Consider the following 22,007-nt stretch of genomic DNA (forward strand, 5'->3'; position numbering starts at 1 on the left):
TCAGTGATGTCACAGATTGTGGTATGTTCAGTGGTATTCATACTGACATACTGATAACTACATATTCTTGTTACATGTGATATTTATTGAAAGATACTACGTTAATACTTTTCAAAATGTTGAATCAAATCAAATTACCAGCTACTATTCCGAAGGGAGAGTCCTGGTGTGGCACCATAGGATAAGCATGAAACCCCCAGATCTGTTTGAACCGCATGGTCAGAGGTCCAAACTGAACAGGTACTCCTTGGAACCCTATACAGTATCACTAAGAGTTGGAACAGACTCCACGGCACTTAACAACAACAACAATCTGAAGTTTGGAGGCCTGCTGCAATGTTTTGAGAGAAAGTACTGGAATGAAACATAAGGTTGGTGGTTCAAACTCACCAACCCTATACAGTGTCACTATAAATCAGAACTAACTGGATGGCAATTAACAACAACAACAATCTGAAGGTTAGAGCAAGAGTACAGCAGTAAGGAGAATCATATTTAATCAACTTCATATCAGTAAAGTTGTAGTGTGACACTGTAGGACAAGCACGTAACTACTAACCACAAGGCCAGCAGTTCAAACCCATGAGCTGTCAGTTTGAGGACTAAGGTGCACCTGACCCTAGCTATGGTATTTTCAATAGCTTCATATGCATGGGAAAGTTGGACAATGAATAAGGAAGACCACAGAAGAATTGATGCATTTGAGTTTTGGTGTTGGAGGGGAATATTAAAAGCACCACGGATTGACAAAAGAATTATCAAATCTGTGTTGGAGGAAGTACAGCCATAGTGCTCCTTGGAAGCCAGAATGGTCAGATTTCATCTCTCCTACTTCAGACATGTTATTAGGAGGGACCAGTCACAGGAGGAGGACATCGTACTTGGTAAGATGGAGGGTCAGTGAAAAAGTGGAAGACCCCCAACAAGGTGGATTGACACGGTGGCGGCAGCAATGGGCTCAAACATAGCCAATGATTGTGAGGTTGGCACAGAACTTGGCAGTGTTTCGTTCTCTTGTTCAAAAGGTCACTATGAGTCTGTACTGCCTCAACAGCACCTAACAACAACAACATTCCTTTTCTTAAAACATCAGAATTTATCAAGATGTTTTGAATACAGGAATCTTATGAAATATTTGCTAGAAATATGGATGAATGAATAAGTGCTATAGGATAAACACTGGACTGCAAGGCCGTTTAAATCGCAAGGTCTGCAGTTCACATCTACCAGTTGCTTCTCAAAGACCCTACCTAGAGTACCTATGAGTCAGATCCACCTGCATGGCACTTAACAACAACAACAACAACAACAACAACAAAGAGGCTACTAGAAAGTACAGGTAAGTTAATAAGATAGTACTGCTGTAAATAATGATATATGATGGAAAGATATGAGATACAGAGTGACTCACAGCCATATAGGAGATAGCTTTTAACAATTTTCATAATTCTTCATTTAAAATAAAACTTTCATATGACTGATAATTGGTTTGTCTTTGTGGGATGAAAATTTTCTAAACTTAAATTGTAATGATTGCTGATTGTACAACTTCATTAAAAATTAGTGAATTGTGCACTTTATATGCACAAATTTATGTGCTTATATGAATATTTCAATCAAGCTATTTATTGAAAAGAAATTCAACAAAATCACATAGGGACGTCAGCCTATGAAATATATAAAGCACTATAGAGCCAAAAAAGCACATGACCACTAAAATAATTGCATTATGAAAAGTATTAAAAAGACTCTTTAAAAAGTCTTCTGGGAACTTTCAAACCCTGGAGACACTGTAAATGAGCACGACCATCTGAAATTGGTTTCTGGCTTCTGTGCTTGTCTCCAATAGGCTAGAGCACGTCTCCCTAAATGCTTCATACTGCTCTGGAATCCGGTGTCTCCTCAGCCTTCTGAGTCAGCCTGACAGAGACTGGCAGGACTGCTGTATGGGCTCTGTAAGTAAAACTGCTTTTGTTCACCAAAAGCTCTAGACTCTAGATGAAGTAATTTTTTTTTTTTATCTGTAGGGAAGAATTTCCTCACTATGTTCAGAATTATATTAAACAAGGGGATAGTGAGCTGAGGAAGATGGTATCATTTGTTCTGAAGATGGTATAATTTGTTCTTCCCAAGAAATCTGTAGATTCTGTTCAGCTTAAGAATCTTGGTGTGGCACTGCGGGTTAATGCGCTAGACTGTCAGGTCAGTTTCAACTACAAGGTAGGCGGTTCAAGCTCATCAGCTCCTAGGAAACCCTGTGAGTCAGAACTGATTCATCGGCACTTAATAACAACAGGTGGGGGTTGGATACCCTGTGGGTCCTTAATCAAATGGCTTAATCAATGAGCTGACATGTTTTTCAATAACAGTGGTTTCTTTAAGAAAACCAAAAAGTATGTAAAGTCTATATCTCTAAATCCAATTTTGAATGCCTACAACATATCAAGCACTATATTAATTGCTGTGCATAGCCATACAGATGAGGAAACTGTAGTAAAGGAAGTCTAAATTACTTATAGGTCTCAGGGTCGCAATGAATTAAAATCTATTTGATGGGAGTTAACAGCAATATATGTTACAGTAAAATGATCATATTCAGAGCATGAATATTGGAGCTAAAAAAAAAGAAAGCTTGGATTTAAAATATGAAGCTCTGTCAGTTACTGTTTGTGTGTGATATTGAATATATTTCTTAACCTCTCTGACACTCAGTTTCTTCAAAAGAGAGAATGCTTATGACTGGCTTAGCACAGTAACATTCACAGAGCAAGTGACCGATACTGGTAACCAGGTCAATATGAGTTGGAACCATCTCAACGACCCTTAATAACATTTAGTAATATATCATTGTGCAAGGTCTCAAAACTAGCTAGTGGCTGAGCAATGATATGAACCCAGGTCAGTCACATACTATAACCATGCCACTGAAAATGACCTGGAGAATATTTGTTGTTGTTGTTAGGTGCCACCGAGTTGGTTCTGATTCATATCTCTAGTATACGGTTTCCGGGGCTATAAATCCTTATGGGAGCAGAAAGCCTTACCTTTCTCCTGCAGAGCAGCTGGTGGGTTTAATTTGCCCACCTTGTGGATTAGCAGTACAGTACTTACCCTACAGTGATGATGCTGTACAGTCTAATTCAGTAGCTGCAAGCTGCAGCTCATAACAGCACAGTGAAAAAAGAGAATTATTGTGATCAGAGTGAACAGGAAAATTCCTTGAGAGATTATAGTTTATTTTTCACAAATTCTAACGAAGATTGTGTCTGGATTGGAGAAATTAATGGGACCGATTCTAGGGTAACAGCAGCACAGAGGAATCATTTGGGGAAATTTTAGTGTCTCTCCCTAATAAAACCCAATATTTCTGCTTTATTCTTTAATATGAACAATTAAGTTACTACAAAATAGGAATGATGTAATGAAATACAACTTCAAATATCTATTTCCAACCAGATTGCTATTACATAGCCTTCACATAAAGATCTTCTAAGGCTACAGTCTTTACTTTTCAGAAGTAATATCAGTAAAAATAGAATAAATATTTGTATGTAGGAAATGAAGAGAGTGTCCTGAGAGGTGATTCCAATTAGATGATTTGCTAGCATTTGATTGTTGTTGTTGTAAAGTACCATGGAGTTGGTTCCAACCCTACATAGGGTTTCCGAGGCTGTAAATCTTTATGGGAGCAGACCGCTCACATGGAACCGCTGGTAGTTTCTAACTGCCGACCTTGAGGTTAGCAGCCTGATTCATAACCACTACATTACCAGAGTTCCTAGCATTTAATATTATTTACTAATAAATGAAATGTAGGAGAAAGTGCCAAATCTGGTATGGGAACAAGCATAAATTTTGTTTGACTCATAGTGACTGAGGTGGCTAAAAGCTTATGAGTATATATTTCCCATAAGGGTAGATAAAATATTTTCTACACATTTATTTCACCAGCTCCAAGCACAGATCTCTGATTTGTTCTCCTAAATATGCAAGTTACTTTTCTTAATTGCAAATTTGACTGCCTCACTTGCCTCTCATGTTTCATTATTTCCTTTCAGTTTAAGTCCAGAATCTGCCATAGCTTGAAAGAATCTGCTAAACTTTTGAAAAATGGAACTCAAGAGAGATCATAATTCGATTTCAGATTTGTGAGTCATTTGGCTATAAGTACTATTTAAAGCCATGGGAATAGCTTAAGATATACAACGGAAAGCCTTCGGAAAGCAAGAAAAGAAGAAGTGTAAGAGCAGAATCATGTAGAGCATCACAATTTAAAAAGCAAGAAACAGAAACATAATTTGAAAAAGAAGAGAAAAAAAAAAAAAAAAACAGAGCAACAATTTTTAAAGTTAGAGAAAGCATCAAGGAGGAGGAATACAGTTTCAAGGAGGAGGTGATCAATATTGCCAAATTTTCAGATGAGTGAGAAAACGTTAATCTGAAAATTAACTCTTGGCCTTGGCACTTAGAAAGTTGTTAATGGCATCAGTTGGGAAACTTTCTGAGACCCCAGATTGTTACTAAAGGAATGGAAGTGACAAGCAAAAGCAGACTATTTGTCAAATAACTTTTTTTTTGATTGTTCATGGCATAAAATTCAGGGATAAATGGAGTTTATATCTTATATCTCTTATTATCTAAGTATAGTGGATAATGAGGAAAAATGTTCAATATATTTTGGTTGAACAAAATGAGCTTAAAATAACCTTATTAAAATGTGTGAAGCTTTCATTATTAGATTGGGGTAAACTAGTATTATGAATTACAGAAAGGAACCCAATAACATTGTGCATATAATAAAGAAAGTAAAGAACACTCCTGGTGTTAAATTAGAAGATAGGAGAATGAATTATTGGCTTAGTCATAATTTTTTTTTAATGCCTAAATTCCTTATGCTTTCTGTGGGATTAAAGATTTTCATGATCTGACCCTTGCTGATCTCTTTAGCTTCATCTTTCCTCACAAAGAAGGCTCCAGCACACCGTTTTCTCATAGCTGACCAACAAACTGTTCCATGTGTTGTTTATGCCAAGAACATACTTTTCTCACTTTTTGGTCTTGTGAATACACATTAAACCATCAAAGCGTTGTTGTTGTTGTTGTTGTTGCTAGGCACCTTTGAGTCAGTTCTGACTCATAGTGACTATACTCACAAATGAATGAACTCAGTCCAGTGCTGTCCTCACAATTCTTCTTGTTTGAGTCCATTGTTACTGCCACTGTGTCAGTCCATCTCATTGGAAGTCTTCCTCTTTTTCAGTGACCCTCCATTTTACCAAGCATGATGTACTACTCAAGGATCTGGTCCCACCTGACCACATGTCCTAAGTATGAAAGACGAAGTCTTACCATTCTCACTTCTAAGGAGCATTCTGGCTATACTTCTTCCAAGACAGATTTATTTGTTCTTCTGGCAGTCCATGGTGCTTTCAATATTCTTCGCCAACAACATAATTCAAATGCTATGATTCTTCTCCAGTCTTCCTTATTCATTGTCCAATATTCATATGCTTATGAGGTGACTGAAAATATCATGGTCTTGAGTAAGGTACAACTTAGTCCTCAGACAGACATGTTTGCTCTTTAACGCTTTAAAGAGGGCTTTTGCAACAAATTTACTTAATGTGATGCATCTTTTTATTTCTTGACTGCTGCTTCCATGAGCGTTAATTGTTGATTAAACAAAATCAATTCTTTGAACAACTTCAATCTATTCTCCATTTATCTTGATGTGATTTATTGGTACAGTTGTGAGGATTTTCATTTTCTTTACATTGAAATGCAACCTATACTGAAGACTGTAGTAGTTTATCTTCGTCAGTAAGTATTTTAAGTCATCTTGTCTTCCAGCAAGCAAACTATGTGTCATATGAATATCACAGGTTGTTGATGAGTCTTCCTCCAATTCAGATGCCATGACCTTCATATAATCCAGCTTCTAGAATTGTTTGCTCAGCATACTGATTGGATAAGTATGATGAAAGAATACAACACTGGTGCACACCTTTCCTGATTTTAAGCCATTCAAAATCCCCTTGTTCTGTTCTGATGACTGTCCGTTGGTCTGTGCACAGGTTCCTCATGAGCAAAATTTAGTATTCTGGAACGCTAACTCTTCCCAAACCTATATTCTATTATGATCCATATAGTCAAAAGCCTTTGCATAGTCAATAAAGCACAAGTAAACATATTTCTGGTATTCTCTACTTTCAATCAAGGTCCCTTAGATATCAGCAATGATATCCCTCATTCCTATATCTTCAAAATCATGCTTGAATTTCTAGCAACTCCCTGTTGATGTACTATTGCAATCATTTTAGAATTACCTTCAGCAAAATTTTACTTTCATATGATATTAATAGCATTTTTCAATGATTTTTAAATTTCATTTGGGTCTCCTTTTTTTGGAATGAACACAAATACGGATCTCTTCAAATGGATCAGCCAGATAGCTGTCTTCAAATTTCTTGGCCTAGGCAAGTGAGTCTCCGCTTGTGCATCAGTTTATTGAAACATCTCAATTTGTGTTCCATCAATTCCTGGAACCTTGTTTTTCATCAGTGCTTTCAGTGAAACTTGGATTTCTTTCTTCAATAGCATCAATTATTGATCATATATTACTTGCTGAAATGGCTAAACATCGACCACTTGTTTTTGGTACAATGACTATGTGTATGTCTTATACCTTCTTTTGATGCTTCCTGTGTCATTCATGTCATTCAATATGTTGGCCATGCTGTTGCTGAGTGCTGCTGAGTCAGTTCTGAATCATAGTGACCCTGTATAGGGTTTCAGAGGGTCAATCTGGCAGAAAGCCTTAGTTTTCTCCTATGTAGTTGGTGGGCTCAAACCACCAATCTAATGGCTCACAGCTCAATGCCTATCCTATGCAGTCACCAAGCTACCATTTTTGCCCATAGAATCCTTCAATACTGCAACCTGAGGCTTGATTTTCTCTTCAGTTCTTTCTGCTTGAGAAATACTGAGCGTGTTCTTTCCTTTTGATTTTCTAACTACAGGTCTTTGTACATTTCATTATTAATATTTGACTGTCTTCTTGACTTGCTCTTTGAAAATTTCTGTTCAGCTCTTTTACTTCCTCATTTCTTTCTGTTGCCTTAGCTTCTCTACATTCAAGAGCAAATATCAGAGTCTCTTCTGACATCCATTTAGGTCCTTTCTTTCTTTCCTGTCTTTTTAATGACCTTTTGTTTTCTTCATGTATGATGTTCTTTATATCATCCCATAACTCTTAGAGTCTTCAGTCATTAGTCTCTAATGCATCAAATCGGTTCTTGAGGTAGTCACTAAATTATGGGGACATGTATTCAAGGTCATGTTGTTGTTATTGTTAGGTGCCATCGAGTTGGTACCGACCCATAGTGACCTTATGCACAATAGAACGAAACACTGCCTGATCCTGGGCCAACCTCACTACTGTTGCCATTCTTGAGTCCATCGATGCTGCCACTTGGCCAATCTATCTCGTTGAGGTATCTTCCTCTTTTTCTCTGACCCTCTCCACCTTACCAAACATGATATCTTTTTCTAGTGACTGGTCTCTCCTGACAATATGTCTGAAGTATGAGAGACAAAGTTTGGCCATCTTGGCCTCCAAGGGGCACTCTGGCTGCACTTCTTCCAAAACGGTCATACTTTCAAGGTCATACTTTGGCTCTAATTGACTTATTTTCATTCTTTTCAGCTTCAACCTGACTTATATATGAGCAATGATGGTCTGTTCCACATTGGGCCTCAGGCCTTGTTTTGGCTGATGCTATTAAGTTTCTTCATCATTATTTTCCTCATATGAGTCAGTTTTATTCCTGTGTATTCCGCCTAGTGAGGTCTACGCGTATAGTTACATTTTATGTTATTGAATAAAGGTATTTGCAATGAATAAGTCATTGGTCTTGAAAACTTCTATCATGTGATCTCCAGCTTATTTTCCAAATACTGATTCTTCCTCTTTGTTTCCAATTTTCACATTTAAATCACTAGTAATTATCAATGCATCTTGATTGCATACTTGATCAATTTCAGACTGAAAAAGTTAGAACTCTTCAATTTCATCATCACTGGCCTTAGTGGTTGGTGCATTAAGTTTGAATAATAGTGATATTAACTGGTCATCCTTGTTGGTGTTCGTGTTGTTGGTAAGTGCCATAAAGTCAGTCTTGACTCATAGTGAACCATGAACAGGGTTTCTAAGGAGCAACAGATGGGTTTGAATCATAAACTTTGTGGCTAATAGTTTAGTGCTTATTCAACAGCACTGCACCAGGATCTGGTCTTCCTTATAGGCATATGGATATCATTCTATCACACACAGCACTGTACATGATCTTGGAATACTCTTTTTGAAAGTGAATGTGATGCCATTCCTCTTCAATTTAACATTTCTGGCATAGTAAACCATGTGATTGCTCAATTAAAATTTGCCAATACTTGCCCATTTCAGCTAATGCCTAAGATATCAATATTTATGCATTCCATTTCATTTTTAATGACTTCTAATTTTCCTATAGTCATACTTCATGAATTTCAGGTTCCAATTATTAATGGATACTTTCAGCCATTTCTTCTTACTTTGAGTTATATCCCATCAGCAAATGAAAGACCCAAAGGCTTTGTTCCATCCATGTCATTAAGGTTAACTCTACTTTGAGGAGGAAGTTCTTCCCCAGTCATATTCTAAATGCCTTCCAAACACAGGGACTCATCTTCCAGCACTATATCAGATGTTTCACTGCTAGTCCTAAGATTTTAATTGACTAACCCTTCAGTAGTAGCCTGTCTACCCTTCTTCCTCATCTGTTTAATATGAAAAATCTGTTGAAATTTGTTCCCCATGGGTGCACCTGCTAGTATGAAAAATACTGGTAGCATAGCTTCCAGCATCACAGAAACACACAAGACACCATAGTATGACACACTGACAGACAGGTGGTTGTTAAACCTACACCACTTGGTATTCCCAGGCAGTCTCTCATCCAAGTATTAACTAAGCCCTACACTACTTAGCTTCTAAGATGACATGAGATTGGTCAGTTTCACAGTGGTACGATGTTTTTAAGTGCTGTCCAGTCAGCTCCCACTCATAATGATCTTGTATAAGATATCTGAAGAACAGCTGATGGGCTTAAACCTCTGAATTTGTGTTTAGCAGTCCAGTGCTTATCCTACAGTGCCACAGCAGGACAATCAGAGATTTACACAATTATAATCTATCTACATTGTTCAAATTCCTTGAAACTAACTCCTCTTAACACACACAACATATTCATGTCCCAACCAGATTCAGAATCAGCCACTTTGCATGATATACTTCTCTACCTTGTCTTATACACATAACAACTCATGGTTATTTATTTTTGTCTGGCTCATATAGCAACTGTAAACGACATGGTAGAACTGCTCCATAGGGTTTCTAAGGCTATAAATCTTTATTGAACTGACTGCCATAGTTTTCTCCCCTGGAGCAGCTGGTGAGTTTAATCCATCACCTATTGATTAACAGCCATGTGCTTGATCACTGCACCACCAGGGATCCTGACTCCTTATTGTTCTGTTAATTGACTTTCTTCATATTCTTAGTGGCTGACACAATACTTGGTACACATGCTTGCTGTTGAGCTGCAGTGAGTGTTCATGATGAGTAACAACAGTTTAGGCAGAGTTATTGGCTATGAAAATAAGTAGGAATCATTTGCTTCTGAACCCAGTAGAGATGAGAGTAGGGTGCAAGAAGCTATGGTTGTGAAGAGATGGGAAGAATGGAATTTGAGGAAGTTTTCTTCTACTAAACTCAGTACAGAGCAGGTTAAACCAGACTTCATGTTTTTTCTTTTTTTTTTTTCTGATCTCACATCAAGAAATGGAAGGAAAGAAAACTTTCAAAAATAATGAGACTCAACAATGAATAAATTGTTTGAGTTAATGAAATGCAAGTAATGTAAGGGAAGATGTGAAGAAGTTAGAATGAAATATAAATTGTTCAGTTAACAGTTCAGTTTCCTAAAAAGTGACCTCATAACATTGATTCAGGACAAATTACTATAAAAAGGGTTTTTAATCATCTGCCACTAATGTAGCCAATGTTCAAAGACAACAGGTCTCAGAGCAAAGAGCAAAGTATTTATTGAGTATCAATATACAGGAGCATGAGGAAGTAGAATGTCCCATATACCTTCCCAAGGAAACAGGGACAGAGAATGTATAAGGATCTTGGTCAGAAGGTAAAAGCCTGAAGAATTCCAGGAACATCTTTGTTATGGTATTGATCTCAAACTGTGCTGACCATTCTGAGCATGCTGTCTCCAACAGACACCAATAACTTTTCCCAGTGGTGGTTATCAGGGACCTTCATAAGAAATGTATAGTTGTTTGTCTTCATTCCTAGGATAGTCTTCAGAGTATGAGTTAGCTACCAATTAATAAAAAAGTAATTGATCTTTTAAAAAAAAGATTGACTATGAGGTAGTAATTGTGGGGTCACTGTTAGGTGTGATTGATTATGGAGCGTAGCCAGGGATTGAGTTACATTTTAACTATAGCTGTTATGTTGGAATGGCTGTACAGGCTTTACCTTGGCCAAGCTAAAACTTTCCCAGTGCTCTTTATTTCTTACTTCCCCTGTTACAAACTAAGTGACCAAAATTTCAAATTTAGCCATTGTGCATGAAGCTACAAACCATCATGATAGATAGAATTGATTGACATATTAAGGTCCTATACACTCCTGATGTAAGGAGCTCTGGTAGCGTAGTGGTTACAAATCGAGCTGTGAACCACAAGGTCAGCAGTTCAAAACTTCCAGCTGCTCCACAGGAGAAAGATGAGGCTTTCTGCTCCCGTAAAGATTTACAGTCTCGGAAACCCTGTTCAGGGTCGCTATGGGTTGGAACCGACTCAACGGCACTTAACAACAACACTCCTGATGTGGCATTGTAGGATCAATCCTGGACTACAAACCACAAGGTCAGTTGGTTCAAACCTACAAGCTGCTCTTCAGAAATACTTTACAGGGTCTCTATGAGTCAGAACCAACTCAATGGCACTTAACAACAACAAATGCACTCTTGAATACATTTTTATTATATGCACTTGTACACTGTATATCAAAATTATTTATTATTCATTTCTCTTTCCTTCCTATCTACCCCACTCACTTGATTATAAATTCCTATGAAAGGGTTTTGTGCTGTTCCTTAACTCCTAGCATACACTATGCACAAAGTAGGTTCTAAGTAAATGTCTCTGAATGTAAAGGAAGATGAGGAAAGGGGAGAAATATTACAAGCTCATTTTGACCCTACATTTTTAGACATAGCATACTAAAAGCCTTGGAATTCTTCATCTGGATTTATCCAAGTCCAAATCCTAGCAATCTTTCAAGTGATAACTTTTTTAGAATGCTTTCTACAAATAGCCCAAGCCTACTTTCTGTTAACTCTTACTTCCACCATGAGGTTTTATAAAACATTTCTGAAGTCAGTTTTATTGGTGCCTGAGGTCACTCTCATTACTCTAATCTTTGGAATCTAAAGTTAGAGCTCACTCATTTGGTCAATTTAGGTAAATTACTTCTTTTTTTTTTCTAATTATGTTAATTTCAATACTTTTTTCCCCCTAGTTTTACTAAGATTTTTTTCAACGGATCTTTGAGATGAGACTTTATCTGAACAAATTTGTGTAGTCTGAAAACATTTTTAATTTCCTCCCACTTATTGTGCCCTCTCCAATCACAGTCCACTTTTCCTTATCCTCTACTTTCAACTCATACATGTTCTTTGTTTATTCTGAAAGTCTGCCTTCAATGAAAATAATGTGATCTTTGCAATGAAATTATGCCTTTTCCTTTTAAACAAAGTAGTAAAATTCAAATAGGCATAGTCTAAGATCTATTGTTGAGAACTACGTATATTAAAGCAGATTGAAGAAAAAAATATTTTAAACAATGGAGCCTTGAGCAGCACATTATATCAAGTAGGAGATACTTTCCTCTGTTTCTAAGTCTGATAGGAAGGTATGTGTTCTTTACCTGCCATCTCTTCCAACTATGGTCCCAGTCATTGCATTGGAAAGGATAAGATTAAATGCTGCCAATGCATGCATATGACTGCACCAATGCCTAAATCATTTATTTGACGTTTCACATGTGTCCACATGAAAAGTCAACATTTTCTGGCTTCCTAAACTGAAAGCTTCTATTTTACATACCTCTTGTTGTTGTTAACTGCCATAGAATCGGTTCTGACCCATAGCGACCCTGTATAGAGTTTCTGAGGAGCAGATGGTGAGCTTGAACCACTGACCTTGTGATTCAAATGGATTTGCAGTCTGGCACATTAACCCACAGCACCACACAGGCTAATGTAACCACACCATAACTCGAGGATTTCTTTCTATGGTACCAATACACAGAAAAGTGAACCTGTTGTCTCAGATTAAAATAATCCAAGGAGGAATAAATATGATTGGGCTGTCTAGGGTAAAATATCTATTCTTAGTTGATTATCAGTGGCTAGAGAAGTAGCAGGTGGGAGATCCAATAGCATAAACACAGCTATCATCAAACGATTCTAAGGACAAAAATAAATAATTGCAGGTACCTGCTAAGAAGTTGAAACTTTATAATTTTATCAGTTTAATGAATCACTCACATTGATATTAATTTTTATTAGTTTTCTATGGAATATAATAATTTGTAATTAGACTAATACCCAAACAAATGTAGTTTTATTTGTTTCAGACTCTTCTCTTGGAATTCTGTACTTTTAATCCAGTGTGTCAACTTTCATGAATACCACATCCTCATCCATTATTTCCTGCTAGCTGGTGTTGCTGGACTGGAAACCTCCCACACCTGGATCTCCAGTCCCTTCTGCTTTCTCTATGTAACTGCCCTTTCAGGAAACAGCCTGATCCTCTTTGCCGTCATCACTCAGACCAGCCTCCATGAATGAACCCATGTATTATTTCCTCTCCATGCTCTCCACCACTGATCTCGGCCTGTCTATATCCACTCTGGTCACCATGTTGGGAATATTCTGGTTCAATGCCAGGGATATCAGTTTTAATGCCTGCTTGTCACACATACTCTTCATTAAACTCTTCACTGTCATGGAATCCTCAGTGCAATTGGCCATGGCCTTTGATTATTTTGTAGTCATTTCTAATCCTCTTAGGTATGCCATTTTAACTGACTCCAGAATAGCCCAGATTGAGGTGACAATTGTCATTAGGGGAACAGTAATGCTGACACCAGTGGTAGCACTTCTTAAATGACTGTCCTTCTGCTGCAGCCATGGACTTCACCACTCCTACGGCTGTCATCCTGATGTGATGAAACTCTCTTGCACAGATACCAGGATCAACAGTGTAGTTGGAAGACTGCCATAATCTCTACTATTGGTGTGGAGTCAATATTCATACTCTTTTCAGATGTTTTGATAATTAAGACTATCCTCAGCATTGCATCTGCAGAGGAAAGGAAGAAGGCCTTCAGCACATGTATCTCTCATATTGCAGCTGTTGCTATGTTTTATATTCCAATGATCAGTCTGTCCTTTGTCGATAGATTTGGGAAATGAGCGCCACCTTATGTGCACATTATGATTGTTGACACCTACCTGCTTGTCCCCCCTGTGATGAATCTGGTAATCTACAGTGTGAAAACCAGATACGTAAAGCTGTCATAAAAATTCTCCATCCCAAAGACACATAGAGTCATGGATTTCTAGAGCTAGATGGATTTCTTCTCCCCAATTCTGTTTGTTCCAAATAACTCTTGCCTGTTATATCTGAATTCTGTGCCCTCTTCTTAAGACCAGGACCTATGTCTTGTTCATTGCTGGCTCAATATTTCTAGCCATATTACCTGGCACATTTTTTCATGTTAGTTTGAATCAATGAGTAAGTAATTAGTGTCTTAAAAGATGCAAAGTGTTTGGATGGCATAAAAGAAGAAAAAAAATCTGTAATATAAAAAAGTTTTTCCTAATGTCTACAGATATATTTTTATAAATGAAAGTTCACATTTTGAAGGAAGCTGTATTATGAATTCCCTTTCTGATATGAAGATTTTTCACTCTGACTCAAAAGATCTAGTATAATTTTACCTTAATCTTAAGTAGGAGTCATGTGTGGCCCTGTAGGATAAACACTGGACTGCTAACTGCAAGGCCAGCAGCTAAAATCCACCAACTGCTCTTTGGAAACCCTATGCAGGGTCACTATGATTAGAACCGACTCAACAGCACTTAATAACAAAAACAGAAATCCTAAACAGCCTTACATTTTCCCCTTTTCAAAATAAAATTCTCCTTTCTAGTCATTAACAAATACAGGTAAAAAGATTAAAAGGTCATTTCAGAAAGTGATATATATTTGAATAAAAATCTAGCTGTTTTCTATGCATTTATCTCCCTTGAGATCCCCCCTCACTTGTCACCCACAGATGTACATCCTTATACATGTTTCATTTACAGTGAATGGAAAACAAAAATCCAGAGAAGCTAGAGATAGGTTCAAGGAAAGATAAGAAACTTCAGATGATGTGTACTTACAGACTGATTTTTTTTTTTTTTTTTTTCAAATTTGCTTTCACACACTATATAAGATGATGGTTTATAGAGAAGAGAAATGGAGAGTGTGACCTTGTCTATAAAAGAAGTGGGGGGAATTCAGAGTCTTAGGAATGAGAGGAAATGAAGAAGGAACTTCAATCTCAAGAAGCAGGCAATCTAAATGTTCACATTCTTTCTACCCACATTTTTCTCTGCCACTTTACCACCCACACATTAGTCTTTGAGCACCCCCACTTTCCAAAAATCCTGTGATTGCTTTCTTCCAGTGGCATGTACTCTGTGGCATATGTTGAAATTGTCTTTGCATTCTATTCAGCATTTATCTTTTCCTGGCTTTGTCCTTTCTAATTTGCTCACTCGTGACCATACCTTTCATTGCCACATTGTATTATTTTAAAATAGGAATTTATCTCTTTCTCATCAATCAACCATCTTAAATATCAATTAGACATCTACAGAGGAATCACAGGATCTACAAGTACTGGGACACATCCTGGAAGAGGTGATGCTTAGGCTAGATCATAAAAGTTTGAAACATGGAGAAATCATGGAAAGGGAAAAATGAAAACAGAAACAACATGAGTGAAAGGGGAAAATGGAAGAAGAAACATGGGTAGCACCACAGATGTGCAAATAAGCCAATGGGGAGCTAGAGAAAACCATTCAGACAGAATTAAGGGTCATTGTAGGTACATCAAATCATTCTCCTCCTCTACTTAAAATTCTCCAATAAGTCTTCACATCAAGTATCAATGTTATTCCCTCTGTATTCAGAGTAGATAGGAATGGGCAACTTAGGCATTGGCTACCTAAAATGAGGGGGCGATAAAGGCATGAAGTGATTGGCTTACAAGTTTTACAAGAAAGTTTAGGGAAAAAGAACAAACAAATTCTCCAAGAGAATTTCAACTTATGCAGAGTCCCAGCCAAAGTCCTTAAATGCTCTGTAAGTTCTATAACATCACGCATGTTTTAATTCACCACCATCCCTCTGATGCTATGTCCTTCCAACTCTCCCCTATATTCTTTAGTTATTCTAAACCCAGGACATACAGCCTGCTTAGAAACATTCTAGTTTCTGTATCTTCTTTCTGAAATTGTCTTCCCCAAATATCTCCATAGACATATTCTTCATTAATTTCCAGTATCTCATCAAATATCTCTAATATGTAAGGCTTTCCCTAGTAACCCTGTCTAAAATGTCTACTGATAGTTTATCTATCTCTTCACTTCTGCCCTTTATTTTTGTATCCTGATGATCTTATTTAGTTAATATATTAACTCAGTTTATTACCTGCTCCCCTCAAAAAATGTAAACTCCATGAAGATGGGGATTTTGTTGCTGTTGTTAATTTTGCTTATTACCTTGCAGGCTCTCCAATGACATTTGTTGAAGGAATGAATGAATGACTAAAGATTCACAGCATGTGGTTTCTTAAATAATATATCACTAATTAACAACATGAATTAAATCTAAGTGTTTTCATTCAATCTGCATTTTATCTGCAGTACAGGTATGAAAAAGATCAGCATTCTACTTTTAAAACTGTTTTTAACTGAAAGAAAAGCCGAGAAAAGATACAGAGAAGTGTCAGAGTACTGACCAGAGGTGATACTATTCACCCCTCACCTAATGCATCCAGTTACTGTGCGTCCTACTTTGAATAACAGAGCTAATTTTGTATACCATTTTGTTTTTAAAGATAATATGAATTCCTAGAGACCAGGGGCCATAACTGTACATCCATGTTGGTTGTTTTGCTGGGAGTGGAAAGACACTCATCAAAGAGTGGCTGACCTTGAAAATTTGGATTAGCTTTGAAAAGGAGAGAGAGATTTCTGAGAAACCTACATGCTTGTGGGAAGAATGGTGGAGGCTTTAGGCCCTTTTTGATTTCTTCCCCTAGGCAAGACCATTTAGAAGCCTATGGGAGTGACACACAAGAGGATATAGAGATGTTCCTGTCTGCCAAGTCCCTGGCGCCTTAGTCCACATTCCCACAGCCTGTTCCCATGGGCCTCCCGAAAGCATTATAAATAGGCATGTTCCTGAAAGGGCAATCCAGCTCCAGCTTTCTCACTCAGTAAGGTTATGCCATCACCAGGTAAGTCTGCCCTCATCTGAGGTTGGGTAGCTCATGAGGCCTACCATATAAGGGGTCTTAAAGACTCCATATACTACTTCATGGCAGCGTTTGGTAGGAGGAGATTTTGTGTCCCACCCACATCTTCTTGGGCTGGAAAGAAATGTCCCAGAATCTTAGCTGATGATTCAGATAGTATGTGAGAATGAATGCAACAGCCACATTCAACCCAAAGAAAAGCTGAAATTAGGTCTAGACAAAGTCTACCTTAGGCAACAGGGCAGACACCAGGTGAGGAAGACATGAGGTCTTCTAAGATATGTACCTGGGTATATAAGAAGATAGAGCCAAGTGCTGAGACTTCAACAAGGAAGTGAAGGTGCCAGCAAACAAGAAAATATGCCTTATGACAAAATTCAATAAAGTGCCGAATTTACCAGTGTTGCCTGCAGCAGTGGTGGTGGTGGTGGTTGTGTGTCATGAGTAAATTCCAACTTATAGTGACCATGCATAGAGTTTCCAAGGCTGTAAATCTTTATAGGAGCAAAAAGCTGCATCTTTTTCCCATGGAACAGCTGCTGGTTTCAAACTGCTGACCTCATAACCACTATGCTACCAAAATTCCTTGTTGTAGATGGACAAAAGGCCTTGGGAAAGAGGAAATGCATTGTCATGCTCTCCCTGGTAGGCCTTCATGCCTTCCTTTGTCTTCAACATGGGCGCCATTGCTGTTGGACACAGTGATCTGCCTCTTTCTAGACGTTTCATTTTCTCAGTCCCACACTCTCCAGCATGCCTTATCTATTAAGCCAAAGTTATCTATTAAGAAAGTGTTGCATCTCACTGAAGGATATCATTCTATGCCTCTGAAAATACTTGTTTGTGTTCTGACAACAGTTGGGGTCCATATTTGGTATTAAATATTTACCAAGGAAGGTAGATATTGTGTCTTTGCCTAAATTCTGAGAAGATAAAATAAGTAGCGTTCAGAAGTGTGTCTTTTGAGATCTTATAACCCAGGGTCTGTTTTCCCTTGCTTATTAAAAATAGGGAGAATTGAAGTCAAATCGCTTAGTCTTCATGTTTTCATATTATACATTAAGAATACTATTACTGAAACCTTCTCCACTAAGTCAAAAGGAAAGGCACCTCCCGAGTCTAAGTTAGAAAAGAAGAATTCTGGGGTGATAAACAGGCTGACATGAATACTGTTAGGAAGAAGCCTGAAGAGTTTATTTCCAAGAGGCAGAGCCTCAGCTCCTAGAAGCCCAGCCCTTGATTCCTTAAAAATAATTAACTCTAAAGAGTAGGACATCTAGGAATCCTAGCAGGAAAAGAGTTTGATGAGGTTAGTGTCCCTTAGTTTGGGTGTGGGCAGGAGATTAGAGTATAGTGACACCAGGCTTCCAAGAAAGAAAAGTTTCCCGAGACATGGATAACTTATTGGCAGAGATTCCAGAAAAGACTTAGCTCCAGGTCAGGTTTTAGACTAACTTTCTTGAGAGCAGTGGGAGTGACCCTGGAAGGCAATTTGCAGGGGTGGAGAAACTTACCAGCCAGGAGCAGAAGCGTCTTCTCAGGGACCATACCAGGTAGCTATCATCTGCTAAAGGTCTTTATTTCCATAGAAGCCATGGGAAAGTACTACCTTCATTATATGTCTCTGGACGGGTTTCCTCTGAGCCTGAAAAATATATTCTTGATCTTTTTGTCTTAGTTTTTTTTTGCTTTTTTTTTTTCATTTCTTTTTTTCTTTTAAGTTTTGTGTTGTTATTTGTTTGTTCATTTGTTTGTTTTTAATTATTGTTTTTATGCTTCTTTACCTCTTCTCTGGACTTAGACCTTGAGTCCTGGAACCTTCAAAATGTGAAAAATAAAATCCCCTTTCCCTGCTGCTTGAAATAGCCTTTATTCCCTTCTTTACGCACCTATTTTCTACTCATGTTTCAAGACTGAACAAAGGATCAACTTTTCCAGGTAAGTTTCTCTGACAATGCCTCGCCTCTTCCCTGCAATAAATACACACCTAATGTTAATATTTGTCACAATACTCTAATAATTTGGTTTACTTTATTGCCTCCACTAGGCAGGACAACTAACAGTAAGGGAGGTGACTTTTATCTCTCTATCAGCAGCATCTAACGAATAGCCTTATACATAGCATATCATATAAGTAAATGTTTATGAATGAAACAAAAAAGAAGCATAGCTCTAGCTGGAAAGGATTTTGAATAGGGAATCTCTTAGCACCTTTCTGAGTCAAAGACTTGCTAGTATCCAGACAATAAAGGTATGGACCATGACGAGAAGTCTGAGAAAACTTGGGAAAGCAACATTTTGGGATAAGAATTGGTCTCCACAGAGACTTTTGTTAAAACATTAAATGGACGTTGAGATACTGATTGATAAATGAATGTGACCTCTCACCTTCTCCCTTTGGAAGAGCTACTCAGAGCTTATTGAAGAGCCTAGATGGCATCTGTGTGGGATGAGGCTAGGGACTAAGGGGCAGGGGAGGGGAAATAGGAAGAGCTAAAAATACCCTCAGCTCCCAGATTCCTAGGGTTGGCCTCTCTGATTGTGCTCCATATCCTAGCAGGCTAGCAGGCTGCCAGTGTGACCTCACTCTCTCCAGTTCCCCAAACTCAATACCAGCTATGAATTCCTGCAACTTCACACATGCCACCTTTGTGCTTATTGGTATCCCAGGACTAGAAGAAACAGTTCATTTCTGGATCGGCTTCCCGCTATTTTCAATGTATGCTGTGGCAGTGTTTGGAAACTGCATCGTGGTCTTCGTCGTAAGGACAGAGCGTAGCTTGCACGAGCCCATGTATCTCTTTCTCTGCATGCTGGCAGCCATTGACCTGGCCTTATCTACATCCACCATGCCCAAGATCCTCGCTCTTTTCTGGTTCAACTCCCGGGAGATTACCTTTGATGCCTGCCTTGCCCAGATGTTCTTTATTCATGCTCTTTCAGCCATAGAATCTACAATCTTGCTCGCCATGGCCTTTGACCGTTATGTGGCTATCTGCCACCCATTACGCCATGCCTCCGTGCTCAACAATACAGTAACAGCCCAGATTGGCTTGGTGGCTGTGGCTCGTGGCTCCCTATTCTTTTTCCCACTGCCTCTACTCATCAAGCGGCTTACCTTCTGCCACTCCAATGTGCTCTCACACTCGTATTGTGTGCACCAGGATATGATGAAGTTGGCATATGCAGACACTTTGCCTAATGTGGTCTATGGTCTTACTGCCATACTGCTGGTTATGGGCGTGGATGTCATGTTCATTTCCTTGTCCTATTTTCTGATTATACGAACAGTTCTACAGCTGCCTTCCAAGTCGGAGCGGGCCAAGGCCTTTGGGACGTGTGTGTCACACATCGTTGTGGTATTGACCTTCTATGTACCACTCATTGGCCTCTCAGTGGTACACCGTTTTGGAAACAGTCTGGATCCCATTGTGCATGTTCTCATGGGTGATGTCTACTTATTGATGCCTCCTGTGATCAATCCCATCATCTATGGAGCCAAGACCAAGCAGATCAGAACGCGGGTGCTTGCCATGTTCAAGATAAGCTGTGACAAAAACCTTCAGTCTGTGGGAAATAGGTGACCCTGCCCACTCCACTTCCCCTTATCCTTAGTGGCTTGATATAACTATTTCCTAACAGTAACAATTTCAGTTGCCTCCAAGCACATAAGCGTATTTCTCTGGTTTGCCCTCAAAATTCTGCCTCTATTTGGTGTACCAAAGTGTATTTTGTAAGCCAGCTTGGTTCCTTCCCATAGGTCAAAAAGTTATTGATATCTTTGTTATATAAAAATTTAAATTTAAAAATTTACCACAACCTCCAAAAAATAGTAAAAACAAAAAAACAGAAAGGACTGACACAAAAATATAATTGGCTTTAAAACAGGGAAAAATTATTAATCTGTTTAGTAATTCAAGAAACAATAAAACTATAATTAAATAGCATTTTTTACCTTTCAATTTAGCAGTTTTTATTAATGAAAACTCACAATGAAAGTGAAGTTATATTGAAACAGATTCTTTGGAAATTGTAGAGGATGGTATAAATCGGCACAAAAGCTTTGAAAAGAATTAGGGCAATATGTAGCAAGAACTTTTGAAAACATTATATTCTTTAGTGCTATAATCTCACTTTTCAAAATTTATCCTAACAAAGCATTTGTCAATGCATGAAACAAACTTTTTTAAAATACAGTTGTTGTTGTTATGTGCTGTGGAGTCAGTTCCAACCCATAGCACCCTGTTTATGGTTTCCAAGGCTGTAAATCTTTATGGAAGCAGAAAGCCTCATCTTTCTCCTGAAAAATACAGTAGCTGTACTTTTAATCTAAGCTTGAAAATCTTGGAGTACAATATATAAAAGAATAATGAAATGCAGAATATCCTATTTATTTAATGAAATATGCTCTTGGTAATGAAAAAGGTGATGGGAAAACAACATGATAATTATAGCTAATGTAAACGAATTGTATACATGTAGAATGATGAAATGGCAAATGATATGTAATATATGTATTTATCACAATAAAAATATGCTTATAATGTTTTAAAGGCACATGATCGAAACACCCTTGAAAAAATAGTTTATACTTTGAAGGAAATGTGCTCAAATCACTAGTGATTTTTATTTGCCCATGCTTTCTTAAAATTTTTATTTTTATTATGAAGAATTTACTTATTTGACATGTACATTTTAAAGGAAAAAAATGAAGCTGGTAATTTAAAGAAACTAGTGTTTGCCATAGTCCTCAATGTTAGTATATTGTCCATTACATTGGGAATTTATCTAACCTTTCAATAATAATGCTAATTAACATCTCTTGAATGCTTAGAATGTTTTAAGCACTCTGAGAAGCTCTTCAAAGCTTCTACCTAATCTTCACAACAACTTTATGGGGTAGATATCATTTTTGTCCCCCCATGACTAAGACGAGAAATGAGGCTTACATTAGCAATTTGACTTAACTAAGTCATGGCTAGTAGTTACACAGCTTTGCAATTCATCTGGATAACGAAATGTGAGCTTACATAACCATTCCTCTCTGCTGTGTAGTAAGATGGATGGGTTTGTATTTATGCTGAAGAATAATGCTGACCTGTTGTGAACAATAAATCCAGATGAGTCTTCATGTTTTGCGATCACTTTTTATGATCTTACAACCTGCTTCTTTTCAGATTAAGAGAGAATGTTTGTCTGTCTCTTACAGTTTCTTAATCATGGTTTCCTTTTTCTTAGTGGATCCTGTATCTGTCCAACATTTTTTAATGTGCATCATTTGATGTTATCTGGG

The 22,007-nt window shown here is 37.8% G+C and overlaps 1 protein-coding gene and 1 pseudogene across 1 annotated transcript; both read left to right on the forward strand.

The window, feature by feature from the left end:
- Window positions 1–1,881: 1,881 nt before the first annotated feature.
- Window positions 1,882–20,404, forward strand: LOC102827935 (olfactory receptor 51E2-like). Its single transcript, XM_006870240.1, has 2 exons — window positions 1,882–1,955; window positions 19,283–20,404. Exon 2 carries the CDS (start codon window positions 19,333–19,335, stop codon window positions 20,296–20,298), a length of 966 nt encoding a protein of 321 aa, XP_006870302.1. The 5' UTR covers window positions 1,882–1,955; window positions 19,283–19,332; the 3' UTR covers window positions 20,299–20,404.
- Window positions 11,230–13,703, forward strand: LOC102827685 (annotated as a pseudogene).
- Window positions 20,405–22,007: the final 1,603 nt, after the last annotated feature.

Source organism: Chrysochloris asiatica, unplaced genomic scaffold (genome assembly GCF_000296735.1).
Source record: "Chrysochloris asiatica unplaced genomic scaffold, ChrAsi1.0 scaffold00140, whole genome shotgun sequence".
Lineage (NCBI taxonomy): Eukaryota > Metazoa > Chordata > Mammalia > Afrosoricida > Chrysochloridae > Chrysochloris > Chrysochloris asiatica.